The 25956-nt window shown below is 34.1% G+C and overlaps 2 protein-coding genes across 2 annotated transcripts; both read left to right on the plus strand.

Annotated features, from left to right (window-relative positions):
• Positions 1–6146: 6146 nt before the first annotated feature.
• LOC114165232 (octanoyltransferase LIP2p, chloroplastic-like) lies at positions 6147–19697 on the plus strand. Its single transcript, XM_028049890.1, has 3 exons — positions 6147–6457; positions 18433–18697; positions 18790–19697. The coding sequence occupies exons 1-3, from the start codon at positions 6147–6149 to the stop codon at positions 19045–19047; spliced, it is 834 nt and encodes a 277-aa protein (XP_027905691.1). The 3' UTR covers positions 19048–19697.
• LOC114166264 (octanoyltransferase LIP2p, chloroplastic-like) lies at positions 6545–7748 on the plus strand (the record flags this gene model as incomplete). Its single annotated transcript, XM_028050982.1, is given in 3 exon segments — positions 6545–6805; positions 6898–7051; positions 7432–7748. Coding segments are annotated over 3 exon segments (732 nt in total), but the record flags the coding sequence as incomplete, so codon positions are not given.
• Positions 19698–25956: the final 6259 nt, after the last annotated feature.

The raw sequence follows: 25956 nt of genomic DNA on the forward strand, positions 1-25956 counted from the left end.
AGACTGTTTTCTAGCCACCCTTGGGTTTCCTTTAACCCTTCAAATTCAAGCCAAAACTAAAAATAGCAAAAAAAAAGTTTAATTTGGGTTCTCTAAGGCTTGAACCCACAACCATGCCAATGTCAGATCAATGCTCAACCATTCAACTAATCCATGTTTCATGTTAACTAATATGATTCAATTATTATAATATCTCACAACATGATCAACATATATTAAAAATAATAATAATTAACTAACACACAATTGGCATACATAGGACTTGAACTCAAATCCTCTCACACAATCAAAGTGCTCTCAACCATTTGAGCTAACACTTTTCCACATTATACATGTTAGAATGTAATGCCATAAAGGCTTCCACTACCCACATTTATTAAATAATTATTTATTTAATTATTTAAATTCCAATGGAGATGATGGGCTAGAGCTTGTAGCTCAAAGGATTAGAGCACGTGGCTACGAACCATGGTGTCGGGAGTTCGAATTTCTCCTCGCCCACAACCAGCCAAAAAAGGGAAGGATTTTTCTACGGATTTCTAAATATGCTTGATATTGGTCCATTAAAAAAGTCTATTTGGTCAAACAAAGAATCAGAGATTCATTGGATTATCAAATGATTTATTTATTCGATTTATTATTTCCCAACGAAATTGGAATTTTTATTTTCATCAATTTCCTATCTATCATAATTTTCTTATCTATCATAATGACAAGGGACGAGTTTTGGAATATATATATATATATATATATATATATATATATATATATATATATATATATATATATATATATATATATATATATATATATATGTGAAACACACTTTTTAGAAATACACCAAGGAGCACTTCGAGTTATGACTATAATCAAATTTCGAAACCAAAAAATGTCCCATCTATAAAACTAAAAATTGAAATATTTTGAAAAAAACAGTTTTTTAAATAGGAGTGGGACTTCTACTTTTTCCGACGAAAAATATTCGCCGTATTTGGACTTTTCCAAACCCAAAAAATCGAAGGAATTCTGTGATTTTTTTCTTGATACAAATATTTTTATGCACGTGGGATTTACAGATTGTATCCTTTTAGTTAGTCCATAAGGATCAGACACCCATATTCCGAGACCATACAATCCTGTTACATGAAATGCGCCAAAACCAAAACAAGCCACTCTTGCAAGAAATAAATGAATTCCAAAACTTTCTTTAGTCTCTATTTGTGGTGACATAAATCCCTCCCTACAACTCTTGAATTAAGAATTCTTGAAACAAATAAATATATCTATCTAATATATATATATATATATATATATATATATATATATATATATATATATATATATTTCTATCTATGAGGGATGAAGTTCTATTAGAAACTTGTTATTTAACAACCAGACATTTGATTCTTCTTATGGCTAGATCCAATCTCCTGGTCCCTGTGGAAAGGTTTGTATTCAGCTACAAAGTTTATTTTGTACACTACAGGAAGTTCTGTTTTTTATTACTGGGAATTCTGGGATAAATGGCCGATACTACTGGAAGAATTCCTCTTTGGATAATAGGTACTAGCATGCATAGCAACACCGAGAAATCCACCAATCCACATGTGATGTGTAAACAATGATAGTTGTGTACTATAGTCAGTAGCTAGGTATTCTTGGTAAACAAGAACTTGTTCTTATTAACTCTTTGGTTCAAGAATTTATATATAATTTAAGTGACACAATAAAAGCTTTTTCTATTCTTTTACACATACTTCATAAGCAATGCATTTTTCATAAGGATATTGAATATTACGGGAGAATTCTTTCTGAACCTACTAATCCCTAGATACATTTATTCCTTTTTAGATATATTCTGACCATTAGGATTTGTTCTAATTACTTGACCATTTTAATATAAAGCTTAATATAATACCATACTTAAAGTCCAAAGATCCATTTGACTTCACTGAAATCTTTGACTTTTGGGATGATTAGTTCAAACACAACATCAAAGTCTATATCAAGTGATAAAATGTTAGATCTTTCATGCCCTCGTTCTTTTAATGAAAAGATAAATTTCAGCATAAAAACTCTAGATTAAGTATTTGAGAGTGTTAATTTTTAAGACAAAAATAACAAATACCATGACATGGTCATAATAGTTACAACAACAGAAGTATTGTTAATATATACAAATAGTCATAACAATAAACATGCATAACCATAAAGTAAAAACATGTTTGACGTAATTTTAGGTTTATTCAATGTAAGTGGTGGCTTCTCTAAAAGATCATCCTATTGTTGAACGACTTTTGGATTATCATCATGTGCTATAGTATTTTCTTGTATAGGTGTGATGGTATAAGATTCTTCTGTTGAACACAAAATGTCCATCAAGCTCAAGCCAGTTTCATAGCCAAAAATGGCATTAATCTACATTTTCACTTCTAACAGTCAAAACACACTCATCAGTAACACATAAAACAAAATCTAAAAGATGAAAGTTACACCTTAAAGACAAATAAGTTTAATTGAATAAAAAGGATTTTACCATTAAAAAGAACAAAAAATCACCTGCAATGAGCTTGTCACACTCTTTGATTAAATTAACAAATCTTGAGTTGGCTAGAGACAATGAAGCAGTCTCCAGAGCAACCTTGGCATTATGATACTCCTCAAGCTTCATGCATGCAATTCTGAAATTGAAACAAAATATCATAATTCAATCAAGTAAATAAAGCTTTTGTTGAGCCATAGAAAATATTTTTAATCGATCTATATTTAAGAGAAAATCAAGTACTTAATGAGAAAATTATCTCAAAATTATATTTAAGAGAAAGTTATAAATCATTTTAAGAAAATTTGTAGCCATGTTGCAAGATCAAAGGACTGAAAACAATTGGGATTAACCCCAATGTGATAGCAATAACTTGATTCCAAAGAAGCTATTTCATAAATCATATTTCTTGGTCCATCCAACAATTTTCACCCTGGCTAATGTGTGTTACAAAACATTAGTACAAAAATGTTTTATTCACATTCATGTTTTGTTGAAAATTGTAGTTTTCATTCTTTTTACAATTTGAACATATTTGAAAAACAAAGGTTATATCAGTTATTACATATTCAAGGGCAACATAACCATTTGTAGTCATTACATATTTAGCAGATCTTTCAACTTTAGCAATTCTTGGAATACCTTCAAGCATGAATATATAATAGTTAGATGAAAGGAGAACATAATATCAAAAGGGGGTACATTGTTAGAACTAAAAGTGCTTGTTTTTAACAAATAACTGCACATATATAACATTAATTCACCTTCAAAACTTTTGTCCAAGCTGCCAACCATCTTAAATAGTTTATGAAAATGGGGCTTATAGTATTATACATTCTTAAATTACTATTAGTAAAATAATAGAATAAAATAAAGATACATAATCAAAGATTAACTTCTCTACAATTAAATGCATACCAGTAACCATGAGAACTGCTATTCATGAAAGGTACAAAATGTTTAACAGTTAAAGGAAAAATGTTAAGGAATCCACATCTTTAGAAGCCACAACATAAAGCTATAATATATAAAGCATTCAACATAATTTATATAGAAAAATTATATTAAAGGAAATGTTGCCAATTAATTTGAAGGATTAAGTTGATAAAATTATTTAAAAGGTGCATGTAGAACAAAAAAAAATATTCAGATGGGAAAAACACAGAACAATGGTAAAAGCATTGGTTTTCATGACAATAACTAAAATTGAAAAACACAAATTGCAATAAACCTTCAACCAAAATCCCCATCAGAATAGCCTTCACCTCCAATTATGTCATTGCATAGGCATCGCCAACCACTTGAAACAAACACAACCCGTTACCACATGAACTGTTATTCATGAAAGGTAGAAAAAGTTTATTAGATAAAAGAAAAGATGGAGGTTCATTAAAACTTTAATTCCTATTTCTTCATAAACAAAGTATGTCCTTTTACTAAAACTTAAAGTACTTTTACTTCGTCAAACATGAAGAACTGCCAAATAAACTAACCTAACACTCAATAAGCTCTTCCAAAAGATGTTTGTTCCAAACAAATTGTGACCTAAAACATTCATCAAGTTTCAACTAAACTAACAATGTCATACCACCATACAAATCCTAGTAAAACAAAATAATTTATCGTAGAAGTTTCATAAGCACAAATTGTATTATTAAGAAGTTAGTACATTAGCTCCTAGATGAATATAAAACTATAAAGTCCAGGTAAAGGACAAAATATAAATACGTTACAAAGACATTGTTAAAAAAACTATATTAAAATATTTTGTAACTATATATATAATTCAAAAAGGATGCAAAAAACATAAATTACATTCAAAGATAGTTAGTTTTTTAGCTCCTACCTTTTGCTTTGGTCTTCTTGAAACTCAAAGTTACAGAAGAAAGTTAGTATAAATACTGCAAAAAAGAAAAGTCATAGTAAAAACAATAATGTAAATATATTATTGAGATATTGTCAAAATAAACCTTTGGTAGAAGTTTTAGAAACAAAAATTGTATAATGAGGATGCTATCACATTAGCACTCGAATGAATGTTGCAAATCCAAATACAAATCCAAATTGGGAAGAACGAATAATACACCACAATCAACATTCACATTTAAATGTTCAATAAAATAAATTCCTAAGACTGAAACTTACAAAATTCAGTGGTTAATTCCATTTGTCTCCTTGTCTACCTATTATAAAATATACAAGTGGTGATTTAAATTTGAAATAAGTAGGATCAAACTTTTATAAGAAAACAAACTACAAACCTTAAATTGTTACCTCCAAACTTATATGATGACATTTAAGCAAATTAATGGTAGTATCAAGCTATCTATTAATAGTTCTCAAGAAATAAGTGGTATCTTGAATCATCAAACCTTTAGAACTGGTTCGCCTTTGTTGGGGTTTGCATATTGCTTCGCCAGTGTCTGTTGATGTGCATGTGCAACTCGTCCTGCTATAGATTTCTCAAATTGTTCTTGTCTACAATTCCAATCAACACACACAAATTGGTCTAGTTACTTTACTTATGCAATCACTAACCTATAGAAGAGCTTTATTTAGGGTTAACAATCGAAAACTCTTCAACATGGAGCATTTTTAGGGTTAAGGGTAATGTTATTAAGCAAATCCAGATAAATAAGACCAAAACAAAAATATCATGAACTCATTTAGGCAATCCTATATTTCAGCTTCTAACCTGTGTAGTGGTTGGAGCAAGATACGACATTGACACTAAAGGACAATGGAGGTGAAACTAAAGGAGTCTCAATTCGACAAAGGTCTGGTAGTGGGCGATTTTAGGGATGGAGTCGATTATGGTAGAGGATGAGTGAACACGGTGGTCGCGTGGTGAAGTTGTCGTCTAGGTTGACCGTGGAGGCTCATCAGACTCTCACTAGCGTTTGAGTGAAACGATGGATGAAAGGATCGAGAGGAGGGTTTCTTTAGTGATGGTTGTAAAGTGAAGAAGATGAAGGTGTGATTGAAGAAAAGAATGAGAACGATTGGTTTAGGGGAGAAAAAGAGATGGAAGGTGAGGGGTTCTGTGCACGAAGAATGAGAATTGGTTTTTTGTTTTAGAAAGGAAATTGGGAATTTGAATGGGTTGTGCAAGTGCCCAAGGAGAGGGAAAATGATTTGGGAACGTCCATTAATCCTTTCATTGTTGTCCTATCAGTAGAGTAGTGGCTAGTCATCAAAACAGTGAGGCTAAAATCGTCAATTGCTTAGAATTTGTGTTTAAAAGTGATAGATGACGAAAAAACCCAAAGTTTGAACACATGTCAAAATAATACATAGGGCTAGTTTCGTATTTTATCTAATGGTTCATTTTCTTATATATATATATATATATAGTAGATATAATAGATATACAATTTTTGTTTGATGAATCAATTAAATAAGTGTGAGAGGAAGTCGTTTCTAAACTCAAATTATGACTCATTGATATTGATATACCTGACTTGACATTTCTAAATATGTTGAGAAAGATCATGAAATAATTTTAGGTAGATCGCTCAATTGGTATATTTATCATGTGCAAAAGGGCATTGGAAAAGATTGTCCCCCATCCCTTTTCATGCTCTCTTTGCAAGGCTCATATTCTATGAACTCAGGTGGCAATATTCACACTTTTGGATTTTGGGTTGAGCTCATTGGTCCCCTCATTCCATCCAATTTCCTTTCATTGCTCCATTCTTTTCACACTACACATACAGTAGTAACCATTTTAGAGAGAGTTAGTTTTAGCAAATTAGACAAGATTTTGTTAGGCATATATTGTTTCAGCACAATCCCATCAACAACACCAGCATACCATTCTCTACCTCTAGGGTCCTACTTTGATCTACATAAGCCACTTCTATATTCCAAACCATCCAAATTCACCTCTCTTGTAATCAATGGCCATAGAAGGATGTAAGTTGCATTGTTCTTGTCTTCCCTTTCCATTAATATCCCTCTTCCGTACTCTGAAAAATCTAACCATTAAACTAAATTTGCAGTTGTGATCTCTTTGATTTGCATTAGGAGCAAGTCCCTTATAAAGTGGCATAGTCTTGGCAAAAGGAAATTGTGAGGGACACGAGGGCACGAATTGAAAAGGAAGGAGATTGTAATGACAACCTTATTATTCTACAACACCCTCCTGTTTATACATTGGGCACTGCTAGTACTATGGAGAACCTCAAGTTTGACATGAAAAATGCTCCTTTTAATATTTATCGCACTGAGCTTGGTGGAGAGGTTACATACCATGGCCCTAATCAGGTGATTGCACTAAATCACTTGCTATAGTGTAGATTCCTATTTTTATTTATTTTGTATAGCAGTTCATAACATAATTGTGCTTTGCATTACAACTAGTTATGTACCCAATTATCAACCTCCGAACGCACAAGATGGATCTTCATTGGTACCTTAGGAATCTTGAAGAGGTTGTCATTCGTGTTCTTTCTTCAACATTTTCAATTCAGGCTTCTATGGTGGAAGGTTTAACTGGTGTTTGGGTTGGTAAACCTCTAAATCCTATTGATATAACACTTGTAATTTGGTATTTTTTGCTCTGCACGACCTGTCCTGATTTTGAATTATCTTGGTTATGACACATTAGCAGATAATAGTTACTCTGTCTTGAAGTTATTTAGTTTAAATTTAGAGAATTTTCAAATATGTTCCAATAAGATCTTTCTCTCTTAGCCATAACATTTGTGTTCATTTCATGACATTCCCTAAGGGATTTATTTGAGATGATTAGATTTTAGTTTCATACATAAATATCCAAATTAAATCAAGATTAGTATTAGTAATGCATTACAAATTAATAAAAAATTATGCTTGTGAGTTTGTGATGATTCAAATAATTTTTCTTTTACCTTAGTAATGCATGACAGGAAATGAGAAACTAGCAGCCGCTAGCATCAAAGTGTTTGGCTGGATAACCTATCATGGCTTGGCACTTAATGTCACAATAGATTTGTCTCCCTTTAAATGGATCATCCCATGTGAAATTCGAGACCGTCAAGTAGGAAGCATTAAGGGGTTGGTGAGAGACGGTGTTGGTCATGGAAGAGCTGATTTGTATAATCTGAATGATGCTAGTCTTATTCATATTACCCATGAATCCTTGCTTGAAGAATTCTCACAATCTTTTCAACTTGAATACAATTACAAAAGCATTTCTTCCACCATATTGTATGAAAGTAAATGAAGCTCTCTTACCAAATAAACACAACAAGGTTAAATTTGTATGATGGTATAATATCCCTTGTCTCTGAAAAATATCATCTGTTTTGCAGTAGAAAACACTTATGAATAGCTAGATGATAAAATTTTTGAAACTATTGAGATTGTGGCTTATGTATCTTGAGGATGGCGTTTGGTCTGATGTATGTTGTTCCAAGCATGTACAAGTTTGGAGATTTATGAAAAACTTATGATTGGATTAGACTCTTTTCTTGTAAAATATTAACATTTAACAAAAACTAGAATTCATACATCTTTATAGTGAATACATAATTCTATCACTACAAAAATGTAGGTTTTTTTCGTCGGTCAAAATTGGACGCCACTAGTGCAAAACCAACGAAAAGAGCATGATCTCGTCGGTCCAGCGACGAAAACATGGACGACGCCCATTTCCTAGATGCAAAACTCATTTGCATCGGCCAAATGGGGACAAACATTTGCTGCTTGTTTATCGTTGGCTTAACCGACGAAAACACAAAAAATAAAATAATAAGTTCGTATGCGTGGGTCAAGCCCACGAACACCTGAAAATTTTTCAAATTTTGCGTGGGCTAAGCACACAAATGATTCCCTATGCGTAGGCCAAGCCCACGAATGATTGAAATAAAATATCTAAAACAGAGGGCTTTGCGTGGGTTTAGCCGACGCAAACAATTTCCCTTATAATTGTTGGCGTGGGCTTAGCCCACACAAATGTTTATTTCCAAGCACATCGCAATATCTGCATCCAACAATACCAAAACCTGCATCCAGACACATTTCAAACAATAATTCAGGATATCATTTGATTCATTTAGAAGCGAAATTGCAAAACACAAAATTAAGTAAATTGTGAGTTTAATTAGATCAAATTACAGTCGCACAAAAATCTACAAGTCTAAAATTCACAGAAGACAAGTCCACCTAAAAAGCTTATTCTAAAAACCTAATTTGGATCACATAACCAAAAAATTACTCAATCAATAGGAATTCAATCAACAATGTAGTGAAGTTCAATCAACAAGAGTACAATCACTAACCTGGATGCTTCAAAAATCTGCTGGGTTCGAACAAAAATCCCTAAATCGCGCTTACGAAAATCCCTAAATCTGCGAGGAATCTCGTCGGCGCACCCTTTCTCGCCCAAACCTCCACGCTCGTCACGACATTTGTCTTGCGAGAGCAGCTCCTCGCATCGTAACAGAACCTCGCCTCCTCACAGCAAGTGGCGTCTTTGAAGAAGCTAGCCTCATTGGAGTATTGTTCTTGTCGCCCACTTGCCTCGATGGAATTTCGCCACTCATGGAAGAAAACGCATGCCACAGAGAAGGAGGGAAATGTCAAGGCTGACTCGAGGGAAGAGGAAAGCAGAAGGGGGAAAAGTGACATCTAAAGTTTTCCCCCTATACTTTAACCTAAAGTTTAATTTTTTTTATCTTAGCAGTGTATGCGTGGGTCAGCCGACGCAAACAATTTAATTTGTTATGCGTGGGCCATCCAATGCAACTTATTAGTTGATTTGCGTCGGCCAAACCGACGAGAATCTAAAATTAATATGTTGTTCATTTCTACGAATAGATAATTTTTGTTTCTAAATAACTTTTTGGTTACCGTCGATTTTGCGTGGGTCTGACCGTCGTATTTTACGTCCTACACTGATCCGACGCCATAATTTCGATGCTAAAATCGCACATTCTTGTTGTGTATTATTTGTTCAACCGTCAGAATCGTCAAAAAACCCAACAATGTAATTAATAGTTCTCTATCTTATTTTTGAAATTCATGCTTGTTTTACTAACCCTTGTTAATTTGATGGTTGATGTATATTATTTATGATGATCAAGATTTTTTTAGTATAAGTTGGTAATTTTGCCAATTTCTGTCGGTATTTTGTATCTACAAAAGTGTCTAATTTTTCATTATCATTAATTGATTTTTGAAACTAAGGAACATTTGGTTTAAACAACACGTTACTTTTTATTGGTAATTTATCTTAAATAGATTGTTAAAGGTGTTAAAGTGAAAAACTTGTGTTAGCATGATATTTAAAAAATCTATCCTTTTTCAGTTTATGCTTCATTTGGTTCAATGAAACATTTTGATTAAAGCTGAACATAAACTACTTACACTAAACAAATACACCAAAGTCAAAAACTAGAAACCAAATCTGGATTTTATTTATTTACAAATTAGAAATTAAACAAAATAAGAGCTAAACTAATAAGAGTTGTTAAAAACAATGACAAAGATTTTTGTAATAGAAAACGAAACAAAAGACTCAAGACTAATCTAAAGTAACTATCTAAGCAAAATTAAAACAGCAAAAGAAAGTACTGAACAAGTCCATAACAGAGAAATAGAAATCAAAACAATAATTGACTATTCAAACTAACAAGAAAAACTAGAACTAGAAACCAACATAGTGAAATAAACTAAGAATGATAAAAACAGCAAGGGGGACTAAGTCTAATCTAATCTGGAAACCAACATAGTGAAAAAAAAAGATTCTAATCTAAAAACAACAAAGAAATTAGCTAAGCAAGTTAAAAATGATAAAATCAAGATAAAAACTATGCTAATTACTAAAATCAGCAACGAATTTAAAATTTTACTATAAAACCTGGAATTGTACTACTAACAGAACAAAACTTAGTTATCTAAATCCAAACCAACAAATGTGATCATATTTGAACTACTTCTACAATTTTGAATCAGAAAAGTATGACTAAAATTAATGCTAACTGCCAAAAACAATGAAACTAAATCAAAACATCAAATATGAACTGGAATCTAGATAAAAACAGCAAGGGGGACTAAGTCAGCTACAAAAATACTACTAAATTTTGTATCTGAATCTAAATCTGCATCTATAAAACTGAAATAGGACACTACAAATAACATGAACAGAACAAAATCAAATAGATCACTACTCAGTAAAGTAATCCAAAGTATTTAAACAATGTTAAATCAATAAGATGGGATTAAAACTATATCTACACACTAAAAACAACAAAGAATGTATATTAATACTACAATCAAACTAGGAAACAGTGAAACAGATTGACTCTTGAAAGGTTAACTCAAACCATATTCAGCAAAAATACTATGTATTAAGTACCTATAAAAAAGTAAAAAAATAAAATCACCAACTGACACATGACCGTCATTATTCATTACCGTTAATTATTTAAACGACATAAGCAAAAAATGACCAAATTGAACAAAGTTGATGAAAATTGGAACCTGATTGAACAAAAAAACAATATCAGAACTAAATTGACAAAACTGAACGAAAATAGAGACCAAATGTATATTTTAACCAAAAAAGAAAAGAGTTATCTTTAATTTAGCCTAAGTCAATTTTTTTTAGTTTATATAAAAAATATATCAAATTGGGACTAATGCAATTAAAGGATGTCTTAACCAACAAGTTTAACATTCTTTATCAACATGGCAATTAGTACCTAACAAGTTTAACATTATTTGTCAACATGTAAGTAATGAAAGTAATTAAAATCAATTAGAGTAATTTTACCACATTCAACAAAATCTTCTTCAAAGGTAAAGTCAAGGGATCCAAACCCTTCTCTTTTCGTCATGTTTACACAAATCAGTTATATCAACTTTGTGAAACTTTGGTAGTTGAAGTATAATCGTAAGAATAAATATGCATTTAAGCCATGAGATTCATTGCATTGTTCAATGACAATGCCAATTTACTATGATTTTGCTTTGCTCTCTATAATATTATCATTTACAATTACTCAAACGTGTCATACTTACTATTTTTAGGTTCTAAAGAAACACTGGAACACAACTTCACCTACATGTATAGTATAAAGAGAATATGTTCATATGCTTTTTAGTTTTGAACTAGTTCAACCAAAGCATAAGCACTCACAGATTCAGAACAAGACCATACATATATCATATGCAGTAAGTTGGAACATTGGTGGGTCGATACACAAAGGTCCTGACATTGTGTGAATATCCTGATGGGTGATTGTAACTGAATTTGACTCCCAAGCTGTCCTCACCAAGTTGAGTGCACTGTTCATGGAAACTACTGATTGGTTGAGCTAGACACGCGTCCCAACAATCACTCTACAACATTGTCTCAACCACTGTGTATATCCCCTTGGCATCTGTGAATGCCTAATAGTTTAGAACTTCTCCAGACTGGTGATGCAAAGAATAACAACCTCAGCAACTACATTAGAGCACTAAAGTCAATTGCCTTTTTGTTAAGAAAAGGAGATATTAGTCTAATAGTAAAGTAGAATATGTTAAAATTGATATATGGAAATTGCATTCTGATTTGTGAGTTACAAATTTAAATACTTCTGAATGATCGATAGGGAGTAGTAACGTTAGAAAATGGTGAAAAGAACACCCATAAGAAAGGGAAATACAACATGAAACTATAAGGGAGAAATATGCATGAATATACTTAAGCTTCAAAGCAATTGTAAAGGATGGCAAGATGGCCAGTAAAATCTCCTTTGTGCAGTTTTTTTATGGTTGTTAAAGTTCAAAGTTAAACCACCACCCAAAAAAATGGAATGATATGAATGTTGAAACTATGAATATTCACCAAAATAGTTAAATCTGAAAATGGGATTACATAAAAAACCAAAGACAGAAGAATAAGAAAGAATACTTGTTTTTGATAGAGATAACATTAAATTAGGTTGCACACAACCAACATTAAATGTTGTCTAAGTTTATTGCACATAACCATGAGACATCAGTGCAAGCAAATAAAAGGATCTTCAGGATAAAAATAAGGGATTTTAGATCATCAAACTTTTGAAAATGAGAACAATCAACCAATTGAGAGATTTTCACCTCGACAAGTATCAAACTCGTTGAGAAAACGAGTTTAAGAGACACATATATGCTACAAAACCATAGAAAGATAACTAAGATCCTACGAGTTTGATCTTCAATCCTACAAAACCATTGAAACTTTGATTGCAAATATAAGGTTTTTGGGTCAACCGTCACTATAATTGTAACCATATATATCCATAATTTCCTACAATATCAAAGATCACAACAAAATTGCAACTGCTATAGTAATTTAAAACCTTGGTGTTCTTTTGTTATATGACAAATTTAATTCGCTAGGTCAAACAACCAGAAAATCAAGGAAACAATTTGAAGGGCTACACGGTTAAGACGCTAACAACTATCCACACCACTGGTAACACGCACAAGTAAATTTTCAACCTAGTTAAACAATCAGTGGAGAGTGTTATGGCTTATTTACAACAACAAAAAGCAAACAATTTTCATCAAAAAAGGAATACACCATTCCAGAAACTCAATCAAAACCACACAAATTGAAACAAAACACATAAGAGAGAGAGAGAGAGGAAAACCTTCAACCACATGATCTTCAGGTCCAAGATAAGAATCTCCACAAACATCACAAATAAATCTTCCATGGATTTCACTAGTCCAAGCACTCACACCAAAAACAAAAAGCAAAAGAATCAAACCCATCATTGTCTTCTCTGTTTCCGTGGTTGAGATTGAGAAAAACAACAAAAATGGCACTTTTCTCAGAGAAATACTTTTGGGTTCAGGCATAGTTTTCTTTTAACTCTAACACTGCATTGATATTTCCACCGACACAATAGGTAAAATACTGAATGAATAAGTCCAACGTCTGAGTCGACCAGAGTAGGGACTAAATTGTCATTATGTAAAAGTTCAGGGGCTAAAGTGGGAAATAAAGAAAGGGTTAAGTATGTTTTTGGTCCCTTAACTTTTAGTGAAAATTGAAATTAGTCCCTCTTCGAAACTTTAGACCAATTTAGTCCCCAATCTTTAATAAATGAGTGAATTTAGTCCTTTTAACCAAATTTTGTTAAGTTTATTTGACGTTTTAAACGCGTTTCTAAGTAAACATTGAAGCGAAAATGAGTTAAACGATGTAAAAACATATTTAACCCATAAAGAAATTATTCCCATTGTTCTATGTTTTATAAATACCAACTAAACTCTTCACATGTACTTGTGTTGTGCAGCTTCTAAGAAGGTGATTGGGGGGACTGGTACATTACCAATACCCTTTGTCATGATGTATGGATAATTTCTTTTAATGCATTGAAAATTTCTTTTAATGTGTGTTTGTTTTATTGTTTGTGTGTTGCGCGCTTTGGATAAGACTAACATTGTTATTGATTGTTTTGTTGTTTACTGTTCGTGTTTATTGTTAGCTAGGAGGTTCGATTTTTCTTTTCTTTTCAATAGGGTTTTTTTAATTAAAGCTTCTGAAGAATGAAGAATGAATTGGGTTGGGTCTTAAAGGTAGCAACAAATAAGGTCAAGTGAGTTTATATAAGAAGTTGTGCCCACGAAATTCAAGATTTGTCATAAACGTTAAAACGATAGCAAATTTTGTGTTACTTTTCTTTCCCTTCTCTCTCTAATTGCTAAGTTCTCTGCTTAACTCCGATTGTAGAGCCACTAGCAGAAAAACGACAATTCTCAAACCCCTCACAAATGTGCCTTCCTCAAATGTTATGGTTTTGGGTGGTTGAAATCTAACCGGGTGCTGCTTTAAGGAGTTCATCTTCGGTATTATCCAGTGTCCTTTACCAAAACCAGGGAATGCTGAAAGATGTGGCTGAAAGTTAAAAGTTCCCTCTCTAGTGTTAATGAAGTTGTAGCACCATGTGTGCTAGCCTTATTAATCCTTGGTAAGATTGGATATTTAGACCACTATGAATATCTATTTTATGCTCATTTGCTTGAGGAGGTTGGAAATATGAACAATTGTGTGATGTCAAAACGTGATGTTTGTGAAAATGGCTGAGCTTTGAACATCACTAGAATAGTTTACTACTTTCTGATAGTGTAAGCACACCCGAACTCAGTAAATACTTGGTATATTATACTATCGAAAGTAGCATTGGTCTTATGCAAAAAGTGCTGCAGAAAATGGAGCAGAAGAGAGGTGTGCTTCTGCAAAAATATGAACTTGGTAGGTTGCTCCAGAAGTGATATACAAAAAGGGTTACGATGGGACGAAAGCAGATATTTGGTCATGTGGGGTAATCTTGTTTTGTTCTATTGGCTGGTCATCTTCCATTCCATGATTCAAATCTGATGGAGATGTACAGGATAATCAATAAAAGGGGTATTCAAATTTCTTAAATGGTTTGCACTAGATGTCCGTGACTATTTTCAGAATATTGGATCCAAACCCAAAGACTAAGATATCAAATGCCAAAATTATTAAATCTTCTCGGTTTAAAGTGGGGTTGGAGAATCCTGCTATTACTGCAACCGAAAACCAAGAGCCGGCTCCCCTGAATGATGAATGAATACTTGAAGCGTGCGAGAATGATGGTCCACCTATTGTAGAGTCAAAATATACTGATCACGCCTTGTAATTTGAATGATTTTGCTATTATCTCCTTCTCAACTGGGTTTGATTTATCTGGTATGTTTGAGGACCATGTTCCCATGAAAGAGATGTGGTTCATGTAAAATAACCCTGCTTCGAGTATAATCTCTAAGTTGGAAGAAATTTGTAAGAAGCTTTGCTTGAAAGTAAGGAAGAAAGATGGAGGCTTGTTGAAGTTGGAGGGCTCTAAGAAAAGGGAGTTTAGGTGTTGATGCTGAGATTACCCCACTCCTCCACATGGTGGAACTTCAAAAGTCCAATGGTGATACCATGAAGTATCAAAAGCTTTTTACACAGGATATCAAACCAGCACTTGAAGACATTGTTTTGACATGGCAAGGAGAACAACCATAACAAGAACAACAACATCATGAAGTAGTTTAGGAAGAGCACCAACCTTCTCATACCGTTTAGTTTCCTCATCAACAGTGAGGGCACTATGTCTTGGGGATATAAGAGTATTGACTCTCATAATCAAGCTCAATGTCGCTTATGCTTTTTCATTTTTTGTGGGGAGTATAATGTGTTTGTTTGGGTGACTAACTAATATTTAATTTAAAATCTATCGTGTTTTCCTTTTTTATATCTTTTGATGAGAAAAGTTTGTTATTTTTTTTTCAATTTGATGGCTACCATATGATTATTTTCAAGGTTTTAAATTCTAGTTAATATTGTAGATTCATTATGATCTTTTATGTTTCTGAAATTGCAAACCAATGCAATTACCATTGTAGTTGTTTTAATCATAAAATCTTTGGTGGTTGTTATTACAATTACAGTTGTGGACCTTTTATTGAAGTATTTTCTAGAGGACGGTGTTGTTTTTTGGTTTGGTCCTTTGGACTTGTAGGTGAGGGTTAGGTTGCAGTTTACAAGTGGAGGGAGATAACTTAATCTGTTTTTTAAGTTTGGTACTTTGGATCTGTTTTCTTGCTTTTTGGTTTGGTGCTTTGGACTTGTAGGTGAGGTTTGGGTTGAGGTTTACAAGTGGAGGGAGATGGATTAATCTGTTTTTGTTTGGTACTTTGGATCTGTTTTCTTGCTTTCATATATATATATATATATATATATATATATATATATATATATATATGCCACATAAGTTGGGTGATATTTATTGCCCTTTATTGTCATGAATAAAATTCCCTATGAGGATTTATAATGGAAGTAGTGGACTGAATTCCCTTAAGGAGAAATGAAATCTGAGGGATGTTCTTCTACAATTTGTTGAAGTATTGTGCCATGTAGCATCCATTATGAGTCGTAATGGTATCATCTAGCTAAATTACAAAAAATTCTACTCATTCAATTGTCAATTTATGAAGTATATTGTGTCATAAGCAGTTTGGTTTCATCTGTGTCATGAACGGGGTATAATATAAGCACGACCATTAAGACCGCCTTCCTTAATTCTTACCATGGAAGCATTTTGAGTCATAGCTGTGCAAAATCAACTTACCAATTATGAAGTTTTGCCACTAGGGTTTTCTTTGGGTTCTCCTCTCCTCCACTTGATTCATATATTAATGAGACATAAACCCATTTTACCATTGGACCTGATACTTTTATCCTAATTACTGTTGATCTTATTGAAAATGATTTTTTGTCACCATAAGATTCAACAAACAGGATTTCAACTTCTTTGGTTCTTGATTAATATCTCAAATAGAAAGTCGGAACACTTACATCAAATATTACTCTTCCTTTTTTGGTGGCATGTACTTTGACAACTGATTTGGTGCCTTGAGCCTAGGGATGTCAAAAAAATCCGTACCCACGGGTATCCGCAGATAAAATCCGCAACGGGTAGGAAACAAATATTAAAAATGGATACCCGCTACCCGCTGGTATGGGTATTTTTGATACCTGCATGTTAACAGGGCGGGTACGGGTATCATAGTATCCGTACCTATGGATACCCGTACCCGCTAAACTTTAATTCAAAAAAATACCTTCATATATATATATATATATATATTAGTAAAAAACATTATGAGTCTTCATTCAGTAATGGTGCTCGGATTCTTACCCCACATCGAGGTAGATTACTTCCAGATATTGTAGAGGCATTGATGTGTTTCCAAGACTGGTTATGGACCAACATGGAAGGTAATGAAATCAACACTTTTACTTAGATATTTTAAGTAAGTGATTGTTAGAAATTTTTAATGAACTTCTTATGTTTTCAAGCTCTTCTAGATTAAAATCGGACAACATGAAACTTTATACAATGTTGCAAGAGGTGGACATTGATGAAATTAGTAATTTCTTTAATATTTCATTCAAAAATAAACTACAATATAAATTGTTAGTGATTTTTTATTTGTTTGTTTTTCAGGAATCAATTGAAGAAAATGAACTTGTTGATCTAAGCACTAGTTATGGTTAAATATATATTTTTTAATATTTATGTAAATACCCGCGGGTACCCGTGGATACCCGCGAATATGAAAAAAATAGGCGGATACTCGCATAACAAATACGTGATGGATATGGGTACGGGTACAAGACGAATATTTATCCAGCGGATAGGGTATGGGGGAGCTACTACCTGTACCCTACCCGCCCCGTTGACATCCCTACTTGAGGCTGCTTGTATTAGTCCTATTTTAGTTGAAAATATAAAATTTATGTTTCATGAATCAATTAAATATGTGAGAGGAAATGGTTTCTAAACTCAAATTATGAGTCATTGATATTGATATACCTAACTTGTCATTTCTAAATATTTGAGAAATACCATGAAATAATTTTAAGTATATCGCTAAATTAGTATATTTATCATGTGCAGAAGGGCATTGGAAAAGATTGTCCCCCTCCCTTTTCATGTTCTGTTGGCAAGCTCATATTCTATGAACTCAGGTGGCAATGTTCACACTTTTGGATTTTGGGTTGAGCTCATTGATCCCCTTATTCCATCCAATTTCCTTTCATTGCTCCATTGTTTTCACACTACACATACAGTCGGTATCATTTCAGAGAGTTAGTTATAGCAAATTAGACATGATTTTGTTAGGTACATATTGTTTCACCACAATCCCATCAACAACATCAACTTACCCTTCTCTGCCTATAGGGTCCTACTTTGATCTACACAAGCCACTTCTATATTCCAAACCATCCAAATTCGCCTCTCTTGTAATCAATGGCCACAAAAGGATGTAAGTTGCATTGTTCTTATCTTCCCTTTCCATTAATAACCCTCTTCCTTACTCTTAAAAATCTAACCATTAAACTAAATTTGCATCTGTGATCTCTTTGATTTGCATCAGGAGCAAGTCCCTTATGAAGTGGCATGGTCTTGGCAAAAGGAAATACTCAAGGACAAGAGGGCACAAATTGAAAAGAAAGGAGATTGTAATGACACCCTTATTATTCTACAACATTCTCCTGTTTATACATTAGGCACTGCTAGTATTGTGGAGATCCTCAAGTTTGACATGAAAAATGCTCCTTTTAATATTTATCGCACTGTGCGTGGTGGAGAGGTTACATACCATGGTCCTAGGCAGGTGCTTGCACTAAATCACTTGCTATAGTTTATTTTCCTATTTTTATTTATTTTGTATAGCAGTTCATAACATAACTGTGCTTTACATTACAGCTAGTCATGTACCCAATTATCAACCTACGAACGCACAATATGGATCTTCATTTGTACCTTAGGATTCTTGAAGAGGTTGTCATTCGTGTTCTTTCTTCAACATTTTCTATTCAGGCTTCTACGGTGGAAGGTTTAACTGGTGTTTGGGTTGGTAAACCTCTAAATTCTATTTATATAACACTTGTAGTTTCGTATTTTTGGTTCTGCACAACCTGCCCTGATTCTGAATTATCTTGGTTATTACACATTAGCAGATAATAAATGTTTTGCCTTGGATTGTATTGTTTAACTCTAAAGTATTTTCACATATGATCCAATAAGATCTTTCTCTCTTAGCTATAATATTTGTGTCCATTTCATGTGACATTCCCTCAGGGATTTTTGAGATGATAAGATGTTAGTATCATCCATAAATTTCAAATTAAATCAAGATTACAAACAGTTACATTTCTAGTATTCAGCAAAACGGATGAGACTTCTACTGTGAAATAAGATTATACAACACATTTGATTATGCTTGTGAGTTTGTGATGATTCAGATAATTTTTCTCTTGCCTTAGCAATGCATTAGAGGAAATGAGAAATTGGCAGTTGTTGGCATCATAGTGTCTAGCTGGATAACCTATCATGGCTTGGCACTTAATGTCACAACAGATTGGTCTTCCTTCAAAAGAATCATCCCATGTGGAATTCGAGACCGTCAAGTAGGAAGCATTAAGGAGTTTGTGAGAAAGGGTGTTGGTCATGAAAGAACTGATTTGCATCATTTGAATGATGCTAGTCTTATTCATATTACACATAAATCCTTGCTTGAATAATTCTCACAAGCATTTCAACTTGAATACAGTTAAAAAAGTGTTTCTTCCACCATGTTGTATGAAAGGAAATGAAGCTCTCTTACCAAATAAGCACAACAAGGTTAAATTTGAATGATGGTATAATATCCCTTGTCTTTGAAAAATATCATCTGTTTTGCATTAGAACACACTTGTACATACTTTATACGTTTTACCAATTTCTTGAGATGAATAGCTAGATGATAAAAATTATGAAAGTTCTCTATCTTGTTTTTGAAAAAAATATTATTCATTCTTATTTTACTGACCTTTGTTAATTTGATGGTTGCTTCGAAGTTTCAGAAATGTAAATTTCTGGGGTCTATTTCTTTTATCTTTGGTCAACATGAAAAATTAGTAGTGAGTTGGCGTGTAGTATATTATGATAATCAAGATTGTAGTATCTGAGTTTGTAATTTTGCCAATTTCTGTTAGTATTTATATCTAGATTGACAACTTTTGGAACGAAGGAGCTTTGATTTAAACAAAACGTTATCTTTTAATGCAATACAAGAATTCTACTTATTTCCGGCAGAATATTACAAACGGATCCATATCCGCCGCAAATAGTTGATTATCGACGGATTTATCTACGAATATCGTCGTCTAATTTACCGACGGACATATCCGTCGGTGATCCGTTAATAAATAGTATGAGAAAACTATTCCATCGATAATTGTGTCGGTAAAAGTGTTAAACCCTTATCAACGGATTGTGCCGTCGGTAAATCCTTCGGTAAGGGCCTCGACAAAATGACTTAAACATTTCAGATTTCATTTTCCCCACTTTATTTTTCCCGCAACACTCACTCTGAACCCTCATCCGCCGAACACCTTTCACTGTCATCCACTGCCATCGCGATGAGGGTGTGACACCGCGACGAGGGTTTGCTACCAGAGATTTGAGAGGAAGGACGATGTCTCCGCACAACCACTACTGAGGGTGTCCCGTTCGACGAGAGCGTCACGGTGCCGCCACTGCCATTGTTCTGTTGTCGCGACATTGGCGGAGAAGCTTCCGGTGAGTAGGGTTTGATTCTCTTGTTTTCGCCACCTCATCCCTTTGTTATTAGTTTCGTGTTTTTGTTTGTGTGATGAACATTGAGGTTGCGAGGGATGATCGTTGTTTAATAGTGCCACAATTTTTGGGAGAGCTCTTGGCGCGATAGAGGCTGCTAAATTGGTGATTGCACCATCGACGGAGGTTAGTGGAACTGATAATGTTAACTGTGTAGGAAGTGTTGGCAACTATATGTTTAGTTTATCCTGTGCTGTTATGATGGATCTGCTTTTCTGTCAATTTGTCCCTGAGCATTTGGAATTAAATATAACACCTGTGATTATTTGATGTTGTCATGAATTGGTGTTGTGCTTTCATTTGTTTAGTTGCGATTTGGCCAATGCTGTGATTAAATGCTATTGTGCTTTCCTTTGTTTGGGTCTGAATGGGAATTTGCACAATTCCAATTGCACAATTCTAGTTTATAAAATGGGCTTGGTTTGTTCAAGAGTGGTTCTTGAGGCAAATTGGGATTTAACTCGGGACATTGAACCAATAATCTATATGGCAACATTTATAGCTTGTGAAATTTGTTATTGAGTCTTGGGCTTAGTTTTTGTTTCCTTTTCTTTGTTATTTATCCAGCAGTGCAAAGGCCTAAGTTTGGGGGTGTGATAACTCCCAGTTTTGTAGTAATTTTGGAGGCCAAGATTGTATTCGTGTAAGCTTTATAAAGTGCATTTGAGCATGCTACTTGCATTCCTTGTCTTGGTGCAGTGAAATTTATTTAAGTGAGGTTCTAATTCAGTTTCAATCTATTATTTCTTAAGCCTCATTGCATTCCTAATTCTCTTGCCAAATCCTTTAACACGATTGCTTTAGCCTCTTATTACTTTGAGTGATTGTTACGTTGTGAAACTAATTCTAATTAACTCCAGCCTTTGATTTTTGTACCTTAGTTTCTAAAACTAATTATAATTAACTCCAGCATTTGAATTATATTTCTTCTTCCTACCTTTCACGTTTAGGCTTTGGTTAATAGCAACCTATTCCTACACTAAGACTAATACTCATTCTAGTGGCTTCTTATATAAGCCCTATTGCAGAAATTAATATAGTGACAAGCTAATTAAGTAGTTATGAACTTTTGTTCTATTGAAGTTTGTATATGTTGTTTGTATTTCATTTCAATTTTTGCCTTTGCCTTTGATTCATGTTGTAATGGAAATTTGAAAACTTTATCATTTTATCTTTATTATGATAGGGGAGGAAAGGGTAAGGGTCAGAGAGGTTGTGGACCTAAATTGATAAGAGCTGCGAAGGATTTCCCTAAAAGGGTTGTATTTTTGTGAGGTATTTCTTTCCATTTGCCCTCAATTTTTACAAGAGCATGCATGGCTGATTTTTGAGTTGTAAATGTGATGAGTTGATGATCTTTACATGTAAAAAGACATAAAATTAAATACAAAGAAGGCCAACCTTGCTTTCTTTCTCATCTTTAATTAACTATTGTATCAATATTAATTTTGTTCTGTGGTTTCCTTCTTAGTCACTTTATGTGTTGTGTGGTTGGTTTAATTGGTAGAGTGGTTCATGCGAATCTCTTTTCTCAATTTCCTCTCATTCTTTTCTACTGCACTTTGTCCCTCTTATGTTATAACATATCTTACCATTTAAGGTTTGTAAGATACGAAACAGAAATTGGTAATCAGAGGTTTCTTTTCATGTTGGACTTAAGTAGTAATAGGTTTATTACTTAAGCCTCATGTTCTTTGACTACCACAAAAGTAACACTGTCATTGTTTGCCTTCTCACAGAACATGGGTGAAGTTCCCAGCCACCGTCGTTGGGTGTATGATGAGTTCAAATTTTTGCCCTCATTTAATATTTAAATTTGGGGATTTAATTGAATTTTCTGTGCTTAAAGATTGATTTAATTAGGATTTGTGATTATTGGATTTATTGAGTACGTTTGGTAAAAATGGCGTAAAAATTGATTTTAGTTGCATAAAATATTATTGGATATTCTAACATTTGTTAAAGCAGCTGGAATTTATTTTTGGTCAATTAATAGTGTGATTTTGAAATATTCAAAGTTACAAAATAAGTCCAAAATCAAGAAATTCTGGAAAAGAATAAATCAGGAGCTAAATGCACCCCCAGATTTTATTTGCACACTCCTCCTGCAAGTGGACCACAAAAACCTGTTCTGCACCCCCAGTTTTCACTAAGTTGCACCCCCTCCTACCACTTAAACCCAACTCACTCAGATCATGCCATGTGGTAATCGTCCACTTATTAAATTAACCAATCAGATAAAGACATGTGTCATGATCTAGCAACTCAAAATTCAGCCAATAACATGTTGCCACGTCATCACCTTCAACCTCCCAAACCCTAGCCTCCATCTCCTTCGATCACCATGGCAGCCGCCGCCACCATCTCCTCGCCGCCGCACTTCTTCATGCCGCCGCACCGCCGCAGACCTGCCACCACGACGTACCAGAGGAGACGTCACACAGCCGCCGCCGCACCACTGCACCAGCCACCGTCCATCTTCTCGCCTCCGAACCTGCAACTTCGAACCACCCAGCGGCGCCACCATCTTCCTCCATCAAATCGCGACCATCTTCTCCGCGTTTTCGAGCCTCCATTCCAGCAGTTCTGCGCAACCACCACAACCACCATGCCATCTCCATCGTAGCTGCAACAGTGCCGCCACCGTTCTCGCCACTATCGCGCACCATTCTCGCGGCCACCACGCACCACCATTTGCGCGAACCAGCGCCGTCACGCACTCCGCCGCGTTCTGCGCAGCAGCAGCCACGAACCTGCGCATCTTCGTCAATCACAGCAATACCAGCAGCTCCATCAGTTCGCACCTCCACCACTTGCCGGAAAACACAGAACGAGCACCACCACGCCCGCTGGAGCAGCCGCCATTGCCGTCAGCCGCGCCGTCACGCACAACCAAGGGAGGAAGGAGCAGCAAACCCTAATTCTGGAGAGAGAGTACTCTGTGCCACGTGTCAGCATCTGATAGGACAGTCAAACTGGTCAACTCTGGTCAACTGGTCAACTCTGATCAACTGGTCAAAGTCAGCAGTCAACTCTGGTCAAAACTGCAAATATGGTTAAATGAGAGGGGCAGAATTGGAAATTGGACAGGAATTAAGTTGCTAATTAATTAAATAAAAATAAAAGATTTTAGCAACTGACAGATAAAGTCCAAAGTCCAGTGGAAGCCTATATAAAGAGACTTAAGGGAGCAGAAGCGGAGATAACTTGGAACAGAGAACTTACAGCTTAGACACTTAGAACTCTCTGGTTTTGGCAGATACCGTCTCCACCACATCTCTCATTCTTTCTTTTATTTTCTTTCATTCATATCATCATGTATTCCATCAAAGCCATGGAGGACTAAGCTTTTAGGGTTGATTCCACTGTAATTTCTTAAATGGATTCTAAGGGTAGATGAATTTATGTGTTTGTTATTTTGATTATTGTTGTGGTTTTTGTTTATCTATGTCCTTTGCTTCTTAATCGAATAGAAAATAATGATTTTAAATCTACATGCATGCTAATCATATGAGCTAAAAGGTTTTTAAATTAAATTGAGACTTTACTTTGATTTTGTTTAGAAACTTTCATTTGATTAAATAAGTTTTCGCCAATAATTGAGACTTTACTTTGATTAGTGGTAATTACTTTAACTAAAATTAGTCAAGACTTTACTTTGATTAATTAAGTTTTCTATTTGGTGAAGAAATAAAGGAATAGACATGATTAGACATAGTAAAATTAATTGAGACTGTACTTTGATTGAATTTACTATGGATAATCTAACAATTCTCACTTTTAATTGAGACTGTATTTGAATTAAAAGTGAGGATGCCAACAAATGAATTGAGTCTTTACATTGATTGATTTGTAAATCAACAACAATAATTAATTTAACAATAATCTCTAGATAACCAATGAAGAATCTTATTTAGAAAAAGTAGTGGAATTGACCTATTTACTATTATTGTGTTTACAATCTTCCGTGTCATTTTCTTTGCATATCAAAACCCCCTATTTTTATAGTTGCTAGTTTTAATTGCATTTTTAAGAATCAAATATTTGAGATCAATTCCGTATTCGTTGTGAGACGACTCAGGGTTATCTTAACCCTAACTATTTTGTTCACTACAAACTGGCAATACTGAAGTTGCTAAAGTAGTGGTAATTTGATCGCCTAATGACAGTGATATCAAATTTGGCACCGTTGCTGGGGAATACGGTTAGTATTTCTTTTATTTTGATTCTGTTTTTATTTATTTATTTTATTTTATTTTATTTTATTTTTTATTTTTTATTTATTTATTTATTTTACGCATATACGTTTAATATAGTTTGTTATTTTGTAGTCTCTAGTTTTCTTTTAATATATTCCAAGCAAAGTTCTATTTTTGTTTTGATTAAGAATTTCTTTTAAGAAATTTTTTGAGACTAGTTTGGAAAACTCTGTCTAGGAAAGACTTGGTATTTGAGTTGTCCACTGTGACGCACCTCTCTTTCCTGGGAGTAGACCCAACGACATCTTAACTCATTTCTTTCTTGAAATCTTTCTCCAAAACAAGAATAGGAAGAAAAAAAAAACACACAGGGAAACACTTTCAGGTGGACTGCATAGTGCATGACTCGGGCCAATCTGGGTCAATTTTATCAACTTGATTCAGAACTTGAAAGGAACTTGCGTAAATCACGTAGGAGACTTGAACTCAGGTGTTCTACTGAAGGAGCACCATCATCATCTGAACCTACCACTGAAAGTGTGCCACTAGAATCACCTCGGTGATTAACATATCTTCTGATCCATCACCTGAACCAGAAATTCAAGAAGATAGAATGGAAGAAAGAACAATAAGAGAGTTGGCTTCACCGGATGCAGCAATTACACAAAACATGTGCATCTAATATCCAGATGGAGAATGTGAGCTTAAGTCTGGGTTAATCCATCTTTTACCCAAATTCCATGGATTAGCAGGAGAAGACCCGTACCATCATTTGAAGGAATTTCATGTTGTTTGTTCATTCATGAGACCTACAACAGTGACAGAGGAACATATCAAGCTTAAGGCTTTTCCATTCTCATTGCAAGATGCTGCTAAGAATTGGTTATACTGCCTTCCGCCAGGATCCATCAATACTTGGGAGACTCTGAAAAGATTATTTCTGGAAAATTTTTTTCCAGCATCTAGAGTTGCTGCTATTCGCAAAGATATTTATGGGATAAGGCAACAAGAAAGAGAATGTCTTCACGAGTATTGGGAAAGATTCAAAAAGTTA

The sequence above is a fragment of the Vigna unguiculata genome, chromosome 10, assembly GCF_004118075.2.
Source record: "Vigna unguiculata cultivar IT97K-499-35 chromosome 10, ASM411807v1, whole genome shotgun sequence".
NCBI classification, from domain to species: domain Eukaryota; kingdom Viridiplantae; phylum Streptophyta; class Magnoliopsida; order Fabales; family Fabaceae; genus Vigna; species Vigna unguiculata.